Here is a 22,599-nt window from a genome sequence, read left to right as displayed (position 1 = left end):
ATTAGGAAGACTGAGAACACTGTTCTAGAGAGATGTCCAAATCTAATATACATGGAAGTGATAATTAAATCCAGGAGCCAGCATGAAACTTCTAGAAACTAAAAAGGGAAAGAGGCCTAACAACAAACATCCTACAGAGTACCTACACTGAAGGTGCAAAAAACTAAAGCAGGTTGAAAGAATGAAGAGGTGACATCCAGCACTCTGCAGTTCTGGTCTTTCCCTGGGAAAACTCGGCACATCACTCTTCCTTGACTGCTATGTCTGCATCCTGATTCCACATCATAGAATGTCCTGCGTGTCAGCCAAGCCTGTGAACACTACGGCCATTTATTTCATAAGGCCCAGCACAGGCTCTACAGCAAGCTTTGCGTGGCACGCCCTAAACAGGCAGATATTATCTTCTCTAAGACACAGGCCATTTCCATGATTCATTCACATTCCTAGTATGTAATGTGCCAGAATGTACCTTTTATTAAACAGTTATAACATCATATGACCACCTAGATGGTGATCCCCTACCACATGTAACACAGGAACTTCAAAGTATTAGGGGTATTATGTTTAACTGAATGATCAAATATCAGGCACATTTACTAAACTCTTATAGGGCCAAGAAAATAAAGTTTAAAACAATGAGAATAAAACAAAAATCAAAACGTTAAAAATAATCACGATACTATTCCAAACAGTATTTAAGTGAAGTGTTAGGACATATGTATAAGGTGCATCAAATCATGCTGCATATTAGCATGAATATATATATGCATACACACACACACACACACACACACACACACACACACACACACACACGGCACATACACCAATTAGACCTCAATAAAGAAGAGACATTTTTAGAAAGAACAAAAATACATTTGGGAAATCTAAGAAACTACAAAATTATAAAATCTATGAAAGGGTTAATGAATAGTGTTTTGCTACACAAAACATTATGTAGCTATATCACTTCTAAAGAATTCAAAAGTGGCAACTTTAGGAAGGGAAAACAAATTTAAACTTTCTGAGTTTGATCCCCAGAACCCACATAACAAAAGCCACATATGGTAGCTTGCAATTGTGATCCTGATGCAGGGACGGAAGAAATAAGTGGACCTCTGGTGCTAGCCTAGCCTACTTGGTGAGCTCTAGTCCAATAGCGCATTTTGTTTCAAAATAAAAAACAAAGAGGATGGCTCCTTAGAATTAAATTTCCTCTGACCGCTAAACATATGCTCACACAGATGCATGTATGTCTGCAGACATGCACAGACAGACCTACACACACACACACACACACACACACACACTTAAATTCCTGCATAGGTTTTTCATGTTACTAAAGAAAACTGAACCATATGAAAAGGTTCCGAGTAATCATATAAATCCTAATAGTACAAAGTATGGCTCGATATTTAGATGAACTTATAACAACTTAGGAAGGGAGTAAACACTGATGAATTAAATTAAGTACAACAGAAAGCAGAATTACAACTATCTGTATGGTACATGTAATAACATGGCCCTGGCTATGTTTACATCTAGAGAGGCTACATTTACACCTGCTGTCTTGGTATAATTATTAATAGTACTGTTCCTCGCTCTTAGAAGTACCCAAGTTTGAACGAAGACCTCTATTGCCACTCTATAATAACAACAATACAAGACTAACGGTGACCATGCTACACCAAGGCATCTTTGGGCTTCATTTGTGGAATATGGTCTGTAAACACTGAGATTCTGACATCTTCTAGAAAATGAAACAATATGTAAAAGTGTGCTAAACTCTCCAGAGCTGTATTATGTAAGTGCAATGCCATGCTGTGGTCCTGAGCATCCTCAGGGGGAGGAGAGGAACAGGACCAGCAGTACAGACAGGCTGCAACTGTCACGGCCAGATGCACAGCCCCAACTCACTCCCACTGCTCTGCCCCTGCCAGGCTGTAACATGTCGGGTGCGAAAGTGAGGGAAATTAAAAATTAATGGAACAGAAATATGAGATTTTTTTAAATGAAACTGTATAATCAGTAGGTGGTTTGATTTAAATTGAAAGAACCTGAGAGGCAACAAAAACGATTTCCTAGTTTAAAGCAAGGTTGTCATGCCTAGAAAGAGGTAAATGTACTGAGTTGAATGTTTACTCTTCTCTGCCATGAAAAATGAGTCTGGAAGCTCTTGATTCTTTGACAGATCTCATATCCACTCTTTCTGAGTTTATATGTAGCCATTTTAAGTCCATTGTTTCACAAAAATTATACATACAATGGTGGCTAAGTTCCATCGTAACCAGAAGGGCCAACTTAGTCTACGGGAAACTCAATGATGAAATACTAAAGGAGCTTCTCAAATAGCCGATAACTAATGCAGCTTCAAGAAAGAGCCTGCTGGAATAAATCAGAATTCTGCTAGAGATTAAGATAGCATAAACGGAAACAAATGGTTGGGTGACACAGAATCTTTTCACTCCTACAGAAATCGCTTTCAAGAACATACATATAGTATGAAAAGCTCTGGGAAAATCAGTTCTTTCTCTTTTTAAATATATTATTTGAGAATTGCACAAACACACACACTCACACACAAGCTTGATCTAATGCACTCCAATCCCTTCCATATGTCTCCCACCACTCTTCTCTCCCAACCTCAACCTCATGAAGGCTTTTTTTAAGCCACTGGTTCCGCGCTATGAAACCAGTAAGTGCGTGGGTGCGAGGCCCTGCACTGGAGCATAGACAGACTCTAAAACCTGCTTCCCTGAAGAAAACTGCCAGAGCATCAGTTCTTTTCATGCCATTTACTCAGAGATAGTTGGCAAATGAGCTGGAATCCCAAAGATACAGGAGAAAGTCCAGTAAGTGGGTGAGTGCTACAACTGTCACGATAACACATTAAAACGCTGGATACGCAACTAAATACTGGAGCGGGGTAGAAATTTTACAATTTAAATTAAAATGTTTAGATACAACTATAAAAACAGTAGAACAATTCATTAAAATCTGAGTCAGTAATTTACATAATGGCTTTTCATCATCTAGGTTTTCAACCATCTTACTTCAAAAACAGCAAAGGTTTTTCCCCAGAAAAATATAAACCTAGCTCTTCTCTGCATTAATTCTACATCCATATTTTCATAGAAAATACAAAGAAAAATTCATGGTGCAATCTGACAAAAAACCAAAAATCACAACAGGAAGCAGCATCGTTTGTCAGACTTTCATAATAGTGAGCTGGAAGCACTGCTTAAGATGACAGAAAGACCCTTATCACCCTGCACAAAACTAAGGTCCAAGTGGATAAAGATTGCAACATAAAACCAGACACATTAAATGTTAGAAGAAAAAGTTACATCCTCCCTTAGAAAACTATCTAAATTTTCAGGCGCACACATCTCCTGCTTTTCTAAATCTGCACAGAGATAACTGAGCCCTGCCATTCCTTGCAGGTACCATAGATAGATATCAGCATCAGAAGCTCATGTGTTATGTGGTTAGGAAATATGCACTCACAGCAGTACCTCTGAATGCACTTCAGTAAAAATGCTCAGACTTGTCTGTTCTTACAAAAATGCAGAGCAGGCCATGTGGCACAGAGTGTGAACTTGTTTTCACAGCTTATTAGTGCAGACACCTCCAAATAGAGTTATTCAGAGTGTACAAAGGGGCACACAATCTAATGCAGCTGAGAAGAAGTTTACTTGTATCTCGTATTTTAATATCTAATATATGCAATGTTATTTAAATACAGGTATTTAAAACTGCATCTGGGGGCTAGAGAGATAGTTCAGAGGTTAAGAGCACGGCTTACTCTCCCAAAAGTCCTGAGTTCAATTCTTGGCAACCACATAATGGCTCACAACCATCTATAGTGAGATCGGGTGCTCTCTTCTACAGTGCAGGCAAAACACTGTATGTATGACAATAAATAAATAAATCTTTCTTTAAAATGTATCTGAGAGTGCATACGCAGACATTCCTTACTATAACAGCAGAGGTGCAACAACAAAGTAGTTTGGTGATGTACAGGTGGCAAAGCGGCCGTCAGCCTCGGGTTCTTTACTGCACTGCTATCAGGGGCACTGAGTGATTTATCAATATTATTCTAAGCTCTCTTAATATTTATAGTCAATAAGACTTTTTGTTTTAAAGAACAAATATGGAAAAAAAACCTGAAGGCTTCTAGAGGCTAATAACCCTTTGGCTTTTGTACCATCCACCTGAGGCACAGAGCTCTGCTGACTTTGATGTGATGGTGGACCAGCTTTTTCTAGTTTCCATGACACCTCACTTGATACCCAAGGGCCACTTAGGTCTAACTGCTGCTTCTGTGTGTCATTTCTTGTGTCTAACGTCTTTCAGGACATGGTAACATTTTCTTTTAAATATGAACGGGCTATAGGCACAAAATGCTTTTTTTTTTTTTTACAATGTCATTATCTTTACAATGTCATTATCCTGCACTCTGCAGCTCCCCCAGTAGATATACACAGACAATATTAAATGGACTCAGCAAGTGTGTGTGTGTGTGTGTGTGTGTGTGTGTAAAACAATATTAAAGAAATATTAAAGATTAAAGATGAAGTCTTTAATTTGAAAGAGACTGGGAGGATGAGAAGAGGTACAGGTTGAGAAAAAAGCTTAAGATGATGTACATACAGTACCTGAGTATGAAATCCTAAAAAAGAAAGAAATTAAAGTTAAAAAGAATAAAATCCATTTTAAGAATGTATTGCTAAACTAAGTTTTGTTTTCAGGTCTTGCTGTCCTGCTGCAGGAAGGTATACATTGCTGCTGGCTGCTTCCGGGAGGCAGTCCCAAATCCTAGGACCATAGGCCACTGTGATTACATATGGGTCCAGGCCACAATCTGACTTCTCAATTTTGATGCATTTAAAAAAAGAAAACACCATGAAATGCATATTAGGTACTCTGTTTAACAGTGATAGCCAAGATTTCCCACCAGGAAAAGTTCAATAAATGCAAAGTAAAACCAAACCAAACAAACAACAATGCTGTCACTCACTAAACAATCACTTTGCCCTTGAACTACCACAGATACTACAGCAGGTTAGTATCACACTAACAATATCACTGAGCCTACCTTTAAAAAACTCTATTCACTAGACAAGCAGTTTTTGGCTGCTTATGCTAAAAATAGAGCTTCAATACACTAGACTCATAAAATACTCTGAATTAAAGAAAGTTCCTTGTCATGCCGATTCATGAAATGGCATCCTTTTAGAAAAAAAATAATACACATCATCACAGAAAAACAACACAGACTGTGAGCCAGTAACATGAATTAAATGCTCAGGTTGAACTACAAACCCTCATTCTATTACTTGTAGCTGGTGACCTTGCCATATGGACCAACCTCTATGATATATCTAATCAGATAATAATAGCATGTTCTTCATTCTTAGTGCCTCTAGGAGTGTCCCATCCTTTAGTAAGATAAAGTCTTTACACTCTAAAACAAACAGTAAATGTTCAATTGACATTGCACTTCATGAGTAAGCCCAGTACCACAATAACAGAAATACACGAACCCAGCGTAACGACCAGTAATTTCTAAACAGGAAGCAAAATTTCTCATTTATCTACTTTATTCACCTCATCTTTGCCCTGCTTTTCCTTTTAGAAGAATGCCAGGTAATCCTCAAAGTATTCTAACATATTTCCACATGTAATTTAAAGCCATCATTCACTGCAAAACACTACACATCATGCCTTAAAATTCTAAACATATCCTATTAAAGAGTTGACCTTGAAAAGTGTGATTATGTATCATTTTTAAAATGAAGCCTTTTGAAAGAAGTGACAATTTTACTACTTCAACGCTTTATAATCATGTGGAGAAACTTCCTACTGAATGTCTCTACTCAGCAGAAGACAGGAACAAGCTGTGGTAAGCAGCACCCAAGGTGCCCCCGGTAGTCCAGAATCTTCCCATTCATGTCCTGACCACGACTGCGAGGGTCAGCTGGACAGTATCTAAGTTCCAGCAAGCAGGCTAAAAGAAAGACAATGGAACATCACTTCCAAGATGAAATGCAAATGGGCTGGAGAGATGGCTCAGCAGTCAGGAGCACTTGATGCTCGTGAAGAAGAGCCTGAGTTACATACAGCCTCCCCCATCTTCCTGCCCTGATCCCTTCTCCCCAGTTAAGCACCGAGTTTCTTAAATGTGTCTTCCCACAGCCCTGCAAGAGCCCTGTTAGCTCAAAGGCACAGATTTCATCTGTTTTGTTACCCATCCATTATTCCAAGAATCTATTTGGACATCTGATATACAGAAGGCCCTCAAATATTAGGTCCAAATTAAATGAATGAATAGAAACTATACTGATCAATGCTTTCTCATAAGACCAACTACAAAACAAGAAAGAGAAAAAGTTTTTTATCAGAATTTTTAAATGCTATTTCTGAATTTTTAAATGTACTATTACAATTCCCAAATTACAAGAAATTAAAATACTTTACTATGATTTCTTATTAAACTCATGAAATACCCTAATTATGGCTAATAGAGGCCTATTACAGAATTATTTACTTTTTCAATGAGATACTTTAATTAAAAAAATAATTATAAAACTGCATTTTGATCCACTGTGGTTTTCTGTAATGTAGTTTCCTTGCTGAAGGGTGAGGACTATACTACTCCACAGGAATGGTGAGTCTGCTGTGAAACCACATCTCCTGGAAATGTCAGAAGGTACACTCATGAAGTCTCACCAACATGACTGCCCAAACGTAAGATGAACAAGGAAAGCAATAATCATGCTGTCAGGCTAACAAGTCCATGAGGCCTCAATCCTAGACAAAGACCAACAGGAAAACTGAGAGCAGGAGAAACAGTCTTCTCAAGGGAAGGCCATCACTACGTAATAGGTAGCCCTGAAAACATACATACAAGACACTTCATATAGAGTAATCAAGTTGTATTATGTATTCACAAATACACACAAACACACATCACATACATATATGATACAAACACACACAAACATAACAATTAAAGAAAGAGGTCATGAATTTGAAAAAGCAGGTACTTGGGAGAGTTTAGAGGGAGAAAAAGGAAGAACGAAACTATGTAATATCTTCAGAGATTGGCACTGTGAGGCAGCCATAATCCTTTCCCACCTAAACCTGTGCTAACCCACATGGCTTGCCTTTGTCAATCTGATACTAGCTTGTACTGTCAACTAGAGGCATGATAAGTACCCACACAAGAACCTCCTGGAGTGCTACCACTTGGAAACCAGCTGCCAGGCAGTAATAACTCCCTCCTGGATGGGCAGGGCTATCCAGAGGATAGGCATACAGAAAGAGAAATCATGAAAGGTAACTATTTGTCGCTAACAGAACAACACTGGGTAGTGACACGGTCAGAGAAGGACTTGTATTTGAGAAACCTACAACTATGACAAGATGTTTATGTAACCAGGAAGCACAAGGCAATCCACATGTTTAGAGACCTAGCTATGGTTAAAGATTTAGAACCCAGAAGTTATATTTCATACCCTAATCTTAAAAATTAAAAAAAAAAAAATCCACAACTACCAATCTGTGAAGTCACAATCACAACAGGAAGGAAACAGAAAGGAGGACGAGGGGTAGTGAGCAAAGCAAGCAAAGAAAGTGAGAAAAGCCATGTAAATACAGCAAGCAAAGGTACAGTTTTTAAAAGTTTTTTTAAAGCAAACAGAAGCTAAAGGCACTAAAGACTACTGTAAGCGGAACTAAGTGCTGTAAGAATTAGGGAAGAACTGGAGGCTGAAGACAACTCCTGGGCGAGGAGCTCCACCTACTTCGTCACTCTCGTCCACTTCTATCCCTCCGTCCTTGTCGTCATCCATCTGCTTGTGTATTGTCTGAAGTGCCTCCAGGCTGAGCCTGTCTTCCTCCGTGAAGCATGGCGGGCTCAGCGCCATACAGGGATCTGAAACAGAGCAGAGGGCAATGACTAACGCACCGTGCTAGAGCACAGGCTACAGCTAGATAGAATTAAAAAGGAAAAACGTCAGACTTCAGACTAAGACCAAGAACTTCTGCCTCACCAGAATATATTCTAACATGATAATAAATAAACAAGCTTGGCTTTATACATAATAGCCAGAACATGGAAACAGCCTAAGTGTCTCTCAGTAGAAGAATGGACCAAGAAACTGTGGTACATTTACACTATGGAATACTACTCAGCTATTAAAAACAAGGAATTCCCGAAATTTGTGATCAAATGGATTGATCTAGAAATTATCATAATGAGTGAGTTCACCCAGAAGCAAAAACAGACAAATGGTATATACTCACTTATATCAAAACACTAGTCCAAGGGATACGTACTATGAAAAACTTTACTTACCAAGAAAGTGGGTCAGAGGAGAGGACGTCCTATTGAGACTTTAGGCGAGAGTAGCATGGAAGAATGGGGAAATAGTAGGACCCACAGGGTCCTGGAAACCTACAAGAAGAACTTTATGACAGGCAGATCTGGGTCCTGGGGTCCTCCTCAAACTAAGGCACCAGCCAAGGAGAATATAGGCAGTGAGCTTCGAACCCCTACCAAGACCTAGCCGACGAACATGATATTCTCCACCGTTGAGTGGAGAGTGAGATCTGACTCTCACACGAACTCTGGTGCCCCTTTTCTGACCACGTCCCCTGGATGGGGAGACCTGGTGGCACTCAGAGGAAGGATAACAAGTTACCAAGAAGAGACTCGATATTCTAAAAGCATATATAGGAGGAGGAGGTCTCCCTCAATCACAGACATAGGGGAGGGGAGAAGGAGAGAAGTGGGAGGGAGGGAAGAATGGGAGGAAACAGGGGAAGGGCTAACAATAGAGATGTAATATGAATAAATTCATAAAATAAATAAATAAATAAAAATAAACAAGCTTGAATGAAAGTAATATAATTAATAATAGGCACAGACATCTTGGTTAGCTAACATTTCCTCATCTTTGTATCTAATATTTGTATCCAATTTGTATCCAATATTTTTGAAGAAAAATATTTCCTCATATTAAAAAGAAAAATTAACATGGACTAGATAGTGTTACTTTTGTACAACCCTGTTTAATTAAAATAAAAGGTTCCAGAAACATTCAAAACAAGTAAGGAAGGGAACTGTAGAACAGTTTTCAATTTATGATAATCCAAGAGTATGTCTATCTGGCTTTTCAAATGTATACATTTTACTGTCAACAAGATTTTTAAGAGACTTTCTTCAAATCTTATTTCTCATGCTTTCTTCAATATCCATTTGTTGGCTAAATCCCTTCCAAGAGCAAATAAATAGAGCATCATATTCAAGTTGTCAAAAATTAAAGATCAAAGGCTACATAAACCCTGGTATGCATGAGGCATTGGATTTCATCCCCAGTCTGAAAAATAAAATAAAATAATGTAATAAACTATGAAGCACTATTTAGAGGGCATACACCTTATGAGAGCCTTCTAAGACTTAAGGCCAGGTAGATGAAAGGTCTCTTCTGATGATATGACTAATAAAAGCCTATAATCCAAGATAGGACAGCACTGTATTTTTAACTCACATCCTATGTGACTTATCAGGAGACTGTAAAATTGGTAGACTTATTGCTATTATTTTACTAAATCATTAAAATTGTATTTTAAACTATAATATCAGTAGAATCTGAGGTATTCCTAGCAATCAGTGACTTGAAGGTTTAGTATCAGTTGTAAGATTGCCATAGTATGGTTATCTCACTAACTGTTAGAATCTGGTCCTGCTTGAACAAGTCACTTGTCAATGGTCTTAGCTATCTCATTCATCTGTAAAATAAAGCAAATAGGCCAGATGCTTACCAAAGTCTACTGTAGTAATAGAATATTTACTTTGGTATTTTTAGAAAAAATAATTATAGAGAAGTACCTGAAACGCACAAGTTATTAAAATGATAATTCAAATCCAGATATCTACATGTTCCAACTTATAATCTGAAAAAATACCCTAGTAATTTAATATTTTTGTAGTTTTAATTCAAAGTAGAGTTTTACTTTCTTTAATATTGTAAGAAAAGAGGAGAGAAAAGAAAACTAGAAAATGAGAAGCACAATTACAAGTCACATGTGGCTCAGTGGTTAAGAGTACTTGTTGCTTTTCCAGAGAACCTGGGCTCAATTCGCAGCACTGACACGATAGCTCATATGCATCAGTAACACCAACTGCAGAGGACCTAGAGCCCTCTTTGACCTCTGCAGGAACCAAGCACACAAGTGATGTCCAGAGAACAGGCAGGCAAAACATCCACACTTTTTTTTTTTTTTTTTTAATTAGAGAGGGAAAAAAAAAAAAAAAAAAACAGTACACGCTAAAAACCAGCTGTGGTGGGGCACATCTTTAATCCCAGCACTCAGGAGGCAGAGACAGGTGGATTTCTGTGACTTGAAAGCCAGCCTGTTAATTTTCTAGGAGTTAACATGGTTTTAGGTCTAGATCAATGTTTTAAGTTGATAATGGTGAGATATGATGGTTATTGATTTACATTCAGAATTTTAGACGCACCAAGATAGGAAAGATATTTTCTTCAAGGCTGCCAAATACAAATAGCCAAAACACTAAGAATATAACATTTATATAATTCCTGACTGTTCATTGGTTCTTCTTGCTGTAGGTAGTTTATTGTATATGTGTAATAATATAAATGAACATTTAAAAAATTAATAAAAATTAAATTTTAAAAAAAGCCAGCCTGTTCTATACAGTGAGCTCCATGGCAGCCAGATAGTGAGACTCTATCAAAATAAAATCAGGGCTGGAAAGATGGTTTAGCCATCAAAAGTTGGGTTGACCACCAAACTGTCAAATATTTAAAATACTAAGATTTGCTAAAAATCTAATAATTGGGGGAAGAGTGAGGGGGTGGTAATCAAAAATAATCAAGAGTAACATATAACCTGGAAAATGCACGCACAGATAAAATTGTACCAGGCATGGTCATACAGGCAGAACTGGTATGATTCAGGGTTACACAGCTAACTAACACCAGGACAACCAGTGCTACAGAGCAAGATCCTATCTCAGAATCAATTACTTGACTGATTATAATTAAGATTTATTATTTATTTGAATGTATTTCATTAAAAAGTACTATGTAATACACATTTCCATCTCCAAACTCCAGTTTATCAATTTAAAAAATGTCAACCATTATGTACCTATTGTGCTAGGCACTGGAAATGTCACCATGAACAAGAGAAAAACATCCTAGAATATTCTAGCAAAATAGAAGATGAGTAGGTAAAGGCTACAGACATTCTAGCAATGCCAAGCAGTTAGAAAAAAGAAAGCAAAAAGCGGCTATGTTAAAATTTTTGAAATTTTTCATCTATATTTTCAGAAATGTACCTAAAACCTCACTTTATGCTGCACTCATCTAATCTCTGGCTGCTTTATATATCACTCTGCCCACATTGCTAAGCACGCAATCAGAGCAGAGACTGTTCTTCATCTATCACAAGTTCACAATAGCTAGGACTGTCGTGAGTATATCTTAGATCTGATTCATTCTGATGCTTCATACTTTAGATCACAAACTTCTATGCCATAAAAAGAAACGTATACGTTAGAAAATAAAAAGACAAGTCGGGCGTGGTGGCATGCACCTTTAATCCGAGCACTCAGGTGGCAGAGGCAGATAGATTGCTGTGAGTTAGAGGCCAGCCTAGTTCTACAACGTGAGTCCAGAACAGCCAAGATAACATAAAGAAACCCTGTCTCAAAAAAAAAGAAAGAAAAAGAAATTAAAAAGACAATGCAGTCATTAGAAATTAAAAAGTGTTGTATACTTTTTAAAAAAGATTTACTTATTTATTTATTTATTACATATACATGTATGCTTGCACACCAGAAAAGGGCACCAGACCTCACTATAGATGGTTGTGAGCCACCATGTGGTTGCTGGGAATTGAACTCAAGATTCTGGAAGAGCAGAACAGTTTACCACTGAGCCATCTCTCCAGCCCATGTCATAGACTTTTTAAAATTTGTAATCTAGTAAGAAAGGCATGTGGATTCCTACATTATGAACTGTTGGAACATTTGCTATATGGTGTCATGATTTGAATATGCCCTCCCAAAAAAGCCTTGCATTTGAAACATATTCCCCAGTGTAACAAGTACCGAGGATGGGGCCTACCCAGGGGTGTTAGGTTATGAAAGCACACCCTCAGGAAAAGATTAATGCTAACAATTGAGGGTGACTTTGCTCTTTTGCCATCACTTGCCCACCTTCCATTTCCTATCTCATGCTCTCTTACCCTTTCTTCTTCCACCATAACAATTCGATGTAATAGATCTCTTGTACCTACATGCCAGCTCCCTGATCACATGTTTCTAGCCTCCAAAACTGTAAGAAATTAATTTCTATTGTTTATACATGGCCAGTTCTATGGCATTCTGTTACAGCAACAGTGCAAAGTGCATTAAAATAGTAGGTTATGGAAAAGTGGATAGTCTACTCCAGACTACAAAAGAAAGTCATCCTATTTTTCTAGAAGTGCACTTAGCAAAGACAAAATGCCCTATAGCTGATTGCCTTGAGAGGAAAGAAAAGCATGCTGGAAGAAAATGCTCAGTGACATCAGACATGCAAGTGGGTTCCTGGGTGTGGAGGACAGAGCATAGGAAAAGAGGTGAGGCACTGGCAGGAAGCTGTCAAGATGTTAGATGTCCAAACCTCTCAGTTTCTGTACTAGGGTATTTGGACCTTATCCTAAGGACTAAGCGAAGCCAGTAAGGGGATTGAATAAGGGACAAGCACAATCAGACTCATAAAAGGTCACTCCGGTGACAAGGTAAAATAAATGGAATGAAGTCAAGGCTGCGAGACATGGTAGTAGAAAACTGCCACAGCAAAACCACAGGAATTAAAACGGAGCAGGTACATAATGAAGACAGCTCTTGTGTATGAGGGTTATGAAAGATAGAGCTGTAATATGACAGAAGTGATTCACTTTTCCACATAGAATAACTATTTCCTTTAGAGTAGATGGGACAGTTCAGTGAGTAAGCACACTCACTGAACAAACCCAGTGCCCTGATTTTGAACCTCTGGCACCCCAAAGTCTATCCTCAACTTGGCTTTGATCCCTAAAATATGAAAGAGAACCAACTCCACCAAGTTTTCTTCTGACCTTGACAATGCATAACACCATGGCATATGTGCCTTTCCCAACACACACTGTGGACTCTCTGATGTGCAGTATTGTGTTTTAAGAGAATACCATTACTTTCAAGTATTGCTTAAAACCTGCAAATGAAACAGTCATGAGCTCTTCATTCGACTGCCATCTCTAAGGACTCTTTTTATATTTCTCAGTTGTTTCCAGGTAACTTAGCAGACTAGCTGACTTAATTTATTTTAAAATACATAGTCTGCTATATAAGATCCATGGCTACAATGACTACAGTGCAATGGTTTCAAACATGACAGCTGAAATCCTTCTTCTCTGCCAGTATTTCACAGACCTTAGCTCCCAAATCGCACTAGTGAAAATGGCGTACTCAATACCTGGAATATGTTTCTTATCTAAAGAGAGTCACTTGTTCATTTAAACAAGGCCCACAATAGCTAGGCTCTGCCTGGTGCTGGGCACTCAATACCACAAGAAAAATGCTCTCTCCATGGAGCCTTCGGCTTCTGTTAAACACAGGACAGCACAATATATCCTTTCAGTTTCATACACTCAACATTCTTTTCTTTTCTCTGCGCCTATAGCACTTGGCATCGAGGAAAATGGAATCAGCTTCAACAGAATAAGACAGCCTACTCGATCAACAACAGCATTAAATCCCACCTTGTTTTCCTGTATTCAATGCCAAATGTTCCATCTGAAGCATTAAATTGTTGTGAAGAAAAATAAAATCATTGAGTTTCATCTGAATTAAAATTATTTCCTCTAGGTAGAATTATCCACTACTAGAAGCCAATGTCATTCTATAAATGTAATATGCTATCTCTAACCCTGTGTTTCCTACGTTTCAGAGGAAATGACTCATCAGTAACTGCTTAATAAGATCATACCTACCTAGACATATCATCTGGAATTTTAACCAGATCTTCAAGACACCAAATCCAAGTGTCAGTACAAAATACAGAAATATTCCTAGAGTCAGAAAAGAAGTATTCTACCACTGATGGTGTCTTCCTGAAAAAGCCACTGAAGGATCCAAAAAGCACACACATCTCGTGGGAAACGGGCATCCCCACTGTCTAACATACACCTACATTTTCATATCTTACTTTCCTTTTGGACCGTGTACCACACGTCAATTCACACTTTAAGTAAGAACTTTGTCCCACATGCTTAAATTTGGACTCTTATTCCCACACAGGTGGCAAGCTATGGAGACACTACAGAGCCTTCACAAGGTGAGGCCTGGCTGGTAGACTGTGTCAGTAGGAATGGCCACCAAAAGTTATCCACACCTTACCCCTAGTCCTGCTCGCTGCTTCCAAGCCGCTGCTAGTAAAGAGCCACTGCCCAAGTCCCTGCCACTATGCCCTGAGCAGCTTACCATGTCTCCTCCACTGTGGCAGACTAACAAACCTCTGAAAACACTTAGCCAAAATAAGCCCTTAAGTTGCCTCTGTCAGGTATTTGGTCATAACTATGAGAGACAGCCACAGATAAATAGTTTGTATCAAAAGTTTACCCTAGATTTGACTGTGAACACATATTATTCTTTTGTTGTCACTAGCTACCTCAATGGGTGCCACGTTTGTTAAATGGTTTAAATGTATATAAACATTAAAAGCTAAATACTAACTACAAAGTATTTATCTAGAAAATACATAAATGCTTGATTCTAGGTCAAGAGACATATGCACGATAAGTGAAAACAAAGTTAGCTCGATAATCATGCAATGGCAGGCATCTGTATTTAGTATACAGCTAAGGAGAAAGTCATGTTTATGCCCATGGGAATAAAGTCTTCAAGGTGAAAACGCCATTGCATCGATTCTTCAAAGTTCTCTATGAAGACATATAGGCAAGAACAGATGAGTCGAATAGTTACACTAACAAAATGATAGGAGAAATAAGAAATGCCTACCATATTATAAAGTATACATAATAAATTAAAATTATGTATTTCATCTTGCCTAAAAAATAGGCATTGTTAGCTTTCAGGGAAAAAAGTGAAGATGAGCTAGTAGAAAAAAATCTATAGACTATTTTAAATAAAGGAAAAATAAATAATCCCTCACTGGCAAGGAAGCTCATGTGTGCAGTTTCCTCTGCCAGCAACGGGCTTTCTCCCTGACATACCCATGGCTGAGGAACTCCCTTCATCCCGGGGCACACGTTCCTCCCCACTTCCTTATCTCAAACAGCCTCCCCTGTGTTCTCCACAGCCTCCCCTGTGTTCTCCACAGGCTTCCCTTTTCGCCACAGCCCTTTTTGGTCACAATGCACTGCATTATGTATGGCTTTATTTCCTTACTAACTCCCACACTAAGATGCAGCCATGAAACCACAGGCTTTGTTTTGATCATTCCTCTCCACACTGCCTAGAACAGTATCTGACTCACAAGGAGCATTCAAAATTATTTGTTTACTTAATTGCTTATTAATTGGCTTTTAAATATAAATGTTTGGAGAAGTCTTTTAAGAAACTACTCAGTTTGTTCTCCAATAAGCTAGTATTACTCCCCGACTTAGAGGAAGGAAATGCTAACAAGTGTAGTTGGTGCAGCAACAGGAAGTGAATCTGTGGAGACAGCTGGGGCTATCATCACTGAAGCACAGCAAAGTCAGAACTATGGGTCTGAAGGGACTGGCTGGTGGGGGGGGAGTGGGGGGTGTAAGACACCTGCCTACACTGAGTTCCATTTCCACACTAGGGTAGCTCAAGGTTAGGGGTGGAAATGTTGCAGAAAAATGGCAAAAAAAAAAAACAAACTTTTTGAGAACTCAGCTTATTATCTAATTTAGTACAAATCCTCACTCTAGTCAATTTTATTTTCTAATACTCCACATATAATTGATGAATATATAGACTGTGACAAGACGTTATCATCCAAAGGCCATACTTTATGTAGCTCACTCTTAATTGTTGTACACTTTATGGGTTTGAACAAATTCACTGAAACACTTAAAACATATGGGGCAGTATGACTGTCTCCCAGAGTCAGTGTTCTACCTTGCTCATCCGTTACTCGCAACTCCTGCAACTGCTGATCTTTTTAGTTTTGTTTTCTATCATAGTTTAGATTCTTATTACATAACCTTTAAAGTTTGGCTTCTTTTGACTATAAGATGGACTTAAAACTCCACTCTGGAGACTAGGGAGATGGCTCAGTCAATAATGTGTAATGTGTAAGCTGCATAAGCATAGACTAAGCACCCTGCTTTAAAAAAAAAAAAAAAATGAGGGCCCAGCAGAAGGATGCACCTATTATCCGAACTAGTTAGACAAATATAAGAAGACCTGGGAGCTTGCTGACCAGCCAGTACAGTGGCTCCCGGAAGCATCACGTTCATGAGAGCCCCAGCCTCAAAATGTAATAATGACTAAGAAAGACACTGACATCCACTGCAGGTCTAGCATGCACTCATATTAACTCAGGCACATACTTGTGTACACACACACACACACACACACACACACACACAAAGCACATGCATAGGAGCATAGCTTTGTGTTTTTTCACACTAACTTATTTCCTTTTATGCTAAATGTTTCACTCTGTGTGGATGAGCCAAGCACAGTTTATCTGTCCACTCCCTGCTGGAAGACATGTTGGCTGCAGAGTGTTGCTATTGTGAACAAAGAAAGCTGCTATGAAACTGTGTGTAGGCTTTTTTTTTTTTTTTTCTTAATAATTTTCCAACTCTTCTGGATAAATACCAACTGGACTTCATGGAAAACTTTTTTTAAAATACACAAACAAACAAAAAGCCAAACTGTTTCCTAACATTATTTACACCACTGTCCAGTCCACCAGCAGTGTATGAGTCTCTGGTATTCCACACTTCATCAACAGTTGGTACTGTCAGTGCTCAAGGTCTGCCAAACTATGAGGGGCATAGCATATCTCACTGTTTTCACATGCATTTCCCACTAACATAATGTGGGAGTGTGTTTTCCTAATACTTATCTGAAGCTACTTGATAAGATATGTTGGTTTTATTTTCATCTAGAGATACATATTTGCCACCCAGAATGTCAGTCACAATTTAACACAGTAAATTACAGAATATAAATTACAGGCTAAGGATGTGACTCACTAGGACAGGGCTTTCCTAGCAGTAAGCACAAAGTCCTAGGTTCTATCGGCAGCACCACAGAAAACTACAAACAAAGTCTATAAACTACATGTATGGTAGTGGAAATAAAGAGAAAAAATCACACACTGAAATCTTCAGGCAATCTTGTGAGGAAAAGGACAGAGGCAGGGCTGGCATCCCAGGCCTGAAAGCCATCTACACAAAGATATGTTTCACCTCTGTTTGGCTAAGCCAGACCATACAAAGCTCCCGAAAAACATCAAATATAATGCCAAAAAGACTCCACTGAAGAGGGGCTGGAGAGATGGCTCTGCGGTTAAGAGCACTGACTGCTCTGCCAGAACCTGGGCTCACAACTGTCTGTAACTCCAGGATCCAACACCTTCACACAGACATACATGTAGGCAAATCAATGTACATCAATGCATACAAAATAAAAATAGATAAATGTCTTAAAGATTCTATTAAAGAAAAGTATGTATCATACTCTTCACTTTGTCACCAGTCTATTCATATACACAGAGAACATGCCTTAGAAACCTAAGAAATGGAGGCAGGGTGCTAAAACAGTAAATGCAGCCTTTAATTTCCCTCTTGTAATACAAGTGGAGTCAGTAAACTTGATGCAGAAATGAATAAGAAACAGAGCCACTAACCATGTACAACATCACACCCGGCCAAGAGCTCAGCTAAGCATCTTGGCGACTACTTAAGAATCTCATGGTTAGGATTTGCTTAATTACTACCCCTGAAAGAAAAAAAAAAAAAAATACCTTGGATTTATTGAATCCACGAACAGTCCAAACATTTATCAAATCAAATATTTCAATCTAAATACTTTTGCAGCAAATTTTAATATCATCAGGGACAATTTTCCAACATCACTTTCTAATATACCCAAACACCAGATTCAAACTCACAGGAATGAATGACATGATATCCTGCCTAGGTCAGCATCAGTCTTAATTCCTAGAATTTTCTCAACTCTCCCTACATCTAGCATGAGACACCCAACCTGTAGTAGGACTAATAGATACTTCACAAAAAAAAAAAAAAAAAAAAAAAAAGTTTTAAGTGCTATGTATTCATTGCAATATACTACATACTGTATTATCAGATGGAAACCAGGCCTTTTACAAGATGTACTGCGACACATTACACAGCAGAAGACAAAGGACAATGAGAGCCCTGTCATCAGTCCTGTGCTGTATTACAGTGCTATCCAAACACAGTGAAGAACTCCAGATTCCCTAGCACCTAAGAGTGTCAGACAGTCAACAAGACAGATCTTGTGAATAAAGGCCCTAGCAGCCACATGCAGCTACATCTAATTACAGTGATGTGTTATTCTGAAGGAAGAATAAGAACCCTTTGCTAACAGCCCCTTCCAACTGCCTGTCTCTTGGAACTTTAAATCTATGATCACTACATGGCATAAAAGGTGCCCATTATTTTACCCTGACCCTAGCAGTAAAAACACAGTGTCTCCTCACTCTAAGTTAAAAGTTCCCCTAACAATATAATTTTTCAACATGTTGTAGTTTTTGGGGTTTTGTTTGTTTGTTTGTTTGTTTGTTTTTGAGACAGGGTTTCTCTGTGTAGCCTTGGCTGTCCTGGACTCGCTTTGTAGACCAGGCTGGCCTCGAACTCACAGCGATCCGCCTGCCGCTGCCTCCCGCGTGCTGGGATTAGTAGTTTTTTATTGAACTGTGAGATGCATACTCAGCCCCTTCCCACCTCCATGGCATTTTAAAATTAGAATTTCTTATCTGATTCTTTCACTCCCACTCTAGCAACACAAAGCCACTTCCCATTTATCCCCGTCCACCCGAAGCTACTTCTTAGGTCTCTGCTAATCTTTTCCGTTGTTGCTAGAATTGTTGCTTCTACCTCAACACTCTTAATATGAATATGACTCATTTCCTAGTACAGTCCTCTTTACAACTTAATTCTTGGTTACCCAACATGTTCCTGTACTGTATGTAAATAAGGGAGCTCTTCATATTAGCCATATTTAGTTATTCATGCAGACAGTCACTCTTTTTCATTTACTTTTATGCTGCAAGTGCTCCCAGAATATAATACTGTATTTGTCTACAGCACTGAGCCATCTGTTAAATGGGAAATATTGTTGACTAGGTGCAAAGAAAATAAAAAAGAAAGCAACCAGGTGCATGTACATACGTACTCACTGACTCATGGTTTCCAAAGATGTTATAAAAATTTAACAAAAAATAGTTTGAACACACAAATCACTTTCTAACTTCCCTCCAAAAATAAAAAAATCTCACTGACTCAATGCAACATAATCAAGATAATTGAGAAGTAGGATCGCAAGCGGCACTTGCTCTTCTTATACTGTATCTAAGGCAAGTGCTACTTGAAATCCTATTGCACAAGGGTGTACACACACACACACACACACACACACACACCATGATGATGATGATGATGATGATGATGATGATGATGATGATGACGACGACAATGACGGTAATTGGAAAGGGCACTATGAAAACAAGCAATGACTAATACCATAAAGAGAACCTGTTGTAACTGTCAAGTTATAATCCAAGAACAATTCATTGTTTTATTTCTCTGTCATCCAAGGATCTAAAGATATATAAAATTAAATTAGTATCATCTGTAATATAGATAAAATTGGATGTTCTAAGGGAAAAATGAAATATTCAATTCATTCTTATACTGTTACTTAACTTTAGGAAAATTATTTAGCCTCCTTTCCTTAGTTTTTTTTCATCCATAGAGTAACAGCAAATTTTAGAAAGCTCATGTCATATTATACATACTAGCATACAATGACTTGATAATTGTAGATACTTATTATTGTCAAGAATGGTAAGGTGCCCACTATGACTAGCTATCAATGCCACAATAGAAACATACTAAATCTCCACTAATTCAATTTTCCTTTTATACTATTGTTGAGAAAAAAATCATCAAAATAAAACGTTATGTAGATCTAACTCAAATAGCTTTTGATCTTCCCCAACCCAAACAGGCCTCAACTACAAAGAGACCCAATAGAAACAAAAGTAATGTAGCACTTACTGTGTGGCTGTGACATAAATAGGTTTTCTATTGACTAATTTGGATGTTCCTATCAACTGGTGTCAGCACACACTTCCTCCCATGAGGAATAAACCAAGGTTCTCACAGCATTCTCCAAAGGCAAACGGCTACTTAGCTAGTGAGCTGTAATTCAGCCCAAGTCTGTCCAAACCTACAGCATGTCTTTCCCTCCATTTCCTGAGCTGTTTAAAGACTCAGGTTTCCTAATCTTAACCAAGAGAGAATATTATGGAAAAAATGTATTCATTTAAATTCATTTATCTGTTTTGTGTGATACTGGCACTCAAACTCAGGGCCTCTGTATTGTAGGCAGGTGCCCTACCAGTAAATTATATTCCCATTCCCCCAAAGGAATATTCTGAAAGCAAGTTTCACATCAGAATTTTTTTTTTTAATTTATTCTTGTTACATCTCAATGGTTATCCCATCCCTTGTATCCTCCCATTCTTCCCTCCCTCCCATTTTCCCCTTACTCCCCTCCCCTATGACTGTGACTGAGGGGGATTTCCTCCCCCTGTATATGCTCATAGGGTATCAAGTCTTCTTGGTAACCTGCTGTCCTTCCTCTGAGTGCCACCAGGTCTCCCCCTCCAGGGGACAGAGTCAAATGTGAGGCACCAGAGTTCGTGAGAAAGTCGTATCACACTCTCCACTCAACTGTGGAGAATATTCTGATCATTGGCTAGATCTGGGTAGGGGGTTAAAGTTTACCTCCTGTATTGTCCTTGTCTGGTGCCTTAGTTTGAGCAGGACCCCTGGGCCCAAATCTGCCTATCATATTGTTCTACTTGTAGGTTTCTAGGACCCTCTGGATCCTTCTACTTTGCTATTCTCCCATGCTTCTCTCATTTAGAGTCCCAGTAGGATGTCCTCCCCTCTGTTCAAATCAGAAACTTTAAAAGCAGTTTCGTTCAAAATGCCACTGAACAAAAGTGCACAATTTCACAAGGTACTGTTTTGTAAAGGTAAGTGTTCATTTAGCTAGCTAGCTATTTGATGTTGGAGGAACACTCTCTGACAACATAGTTGTGCTATGCAGCAAAGTTATCTTACTGTCAAAAGCAGAGAGGGGGGAGCCGGGCGTGTGTACAGCTGCAGGAGAATGCACTCCCAGCCAGTGGCATCTGGGGAATGTATGCTGAGACTGCAGGCACAGTCTATAGGAAGTCAGCCAGCACACAAAAACACGAAGTATTTTTGGTCTGTGTTCTGAAAGGGGAAGTTTCATAAAGTCCTAGCATGTTACAGCTTTACACAGTCAGTTCTAACATGCGGAGCTACAAAGCTTACTAAAAATCATTATTAATAATTAAAAATATCACAGCAAACACTTTTAATGTAGCTTGTGACCTTTCCACACGTCTCCTAGAATGTTGCTAACCTGTGTAAGTCACTCACACAGAAGAGAAACAGAAGAGGGCAGGCACAGCACTGCAAAGCTTCCACGCAGAAACACTGAAAAAGTACACTTAACACAGCTGACACTGAACTCTAAGAAATAACTGCATTTGCTAATACAACATTTTCTATCATTTCCACATGATATTAAATGCATGCAGTTCTAACACCTATTTTTTGCTTCAAAATAGTAGGCAGAAGTGAAGGCAGTTCATAATTAATCACTAATGACTCTTCACATACCACGTATTAGTTCATTATCAGTAATGTAAACCCAAATATCCCCGATAATTTTTTCTCTTAGGAAATGTTTTACTCCAGATTTTGCAGAAGACAGCATCAAAGTTTATAAAATGATACAATTTGAGCCTAGTGCAGTAGGGCAGCCTATAATCCCAGAATTTGGGAGATGGAACAGGACTTAAAGGGCAACCTCAGCCACACAGTGAGTTTGTGGTCAGACTGGATTACCTGAGACCTTGACTCAAAGAGAGGTAGAAGGAAGGGAAAGGTGTAGAAGGGAAGGCAAGGGGAGGAGGATCGAGGAGCAGATACTCAACCACTACCTAAAGGTCATGACACTGGTGTACAAGAGAGTAATGTCTTCCACTCCATGTGCGCTAAGCGTTAGAAGCTGTTCCATAATCCGTCTGCAGAACACCGTTTCTAGCCCAGAAAAGGAAACAGATCCTAATTCACCATCCCCTTAAACCTACTTCTAATATTTTTGGAATATTTTTCAACAGTGGCATACATAATAATGTAATTTTCTGGGCAAGTAGTATTAAAACTATGAAATGTATACAATCAACTGAACTAGTTCCCAGTAGCTACATATACACACATGCG

General features: G+C 38.6%; 1 protein-coding gene across 2 annotated transcripts in view; it reads right to left on the bottom strand.

Annotated features, from left to right (window-relative positions):
* Positions 1 to 22,599, bottom strand: part of Stim2 (stromal interaction molecule 2) — a 130,768-nt gene that overhangs the window by 71,014 nt on the left and 37,155 nt on the right. For both annotated transcript variants that reach the window (XM_051165149.1, XM_051165150.1), the window contains exon 2: positions 7,809 to 7,939. In XM_051165149.1, coding sequence (XP_051021106.1) covers positions 7,809 to 7,939 — 131 coding nt within the window. The remainder of the gene's footprint in view (positions 1 to 7,808; positions 7,940 to 22,599) is intronic.

Source organism: Acomys russatus, chromosome 22 (genome assembly GCF_903995435.1).
Source record: "Acomys russatus chromosome 22, mAcoRus1.1, whole genome shotgun sequence".
Lineage (NCBI taxonomy): Eukaryota > Metazoa > Chordata > Mammalia > Rodentia > Muridae > Acomys > Acomys russatus.
This window is presented reverse-complemented; position numbering and strand designations above follow the sequence as displayed.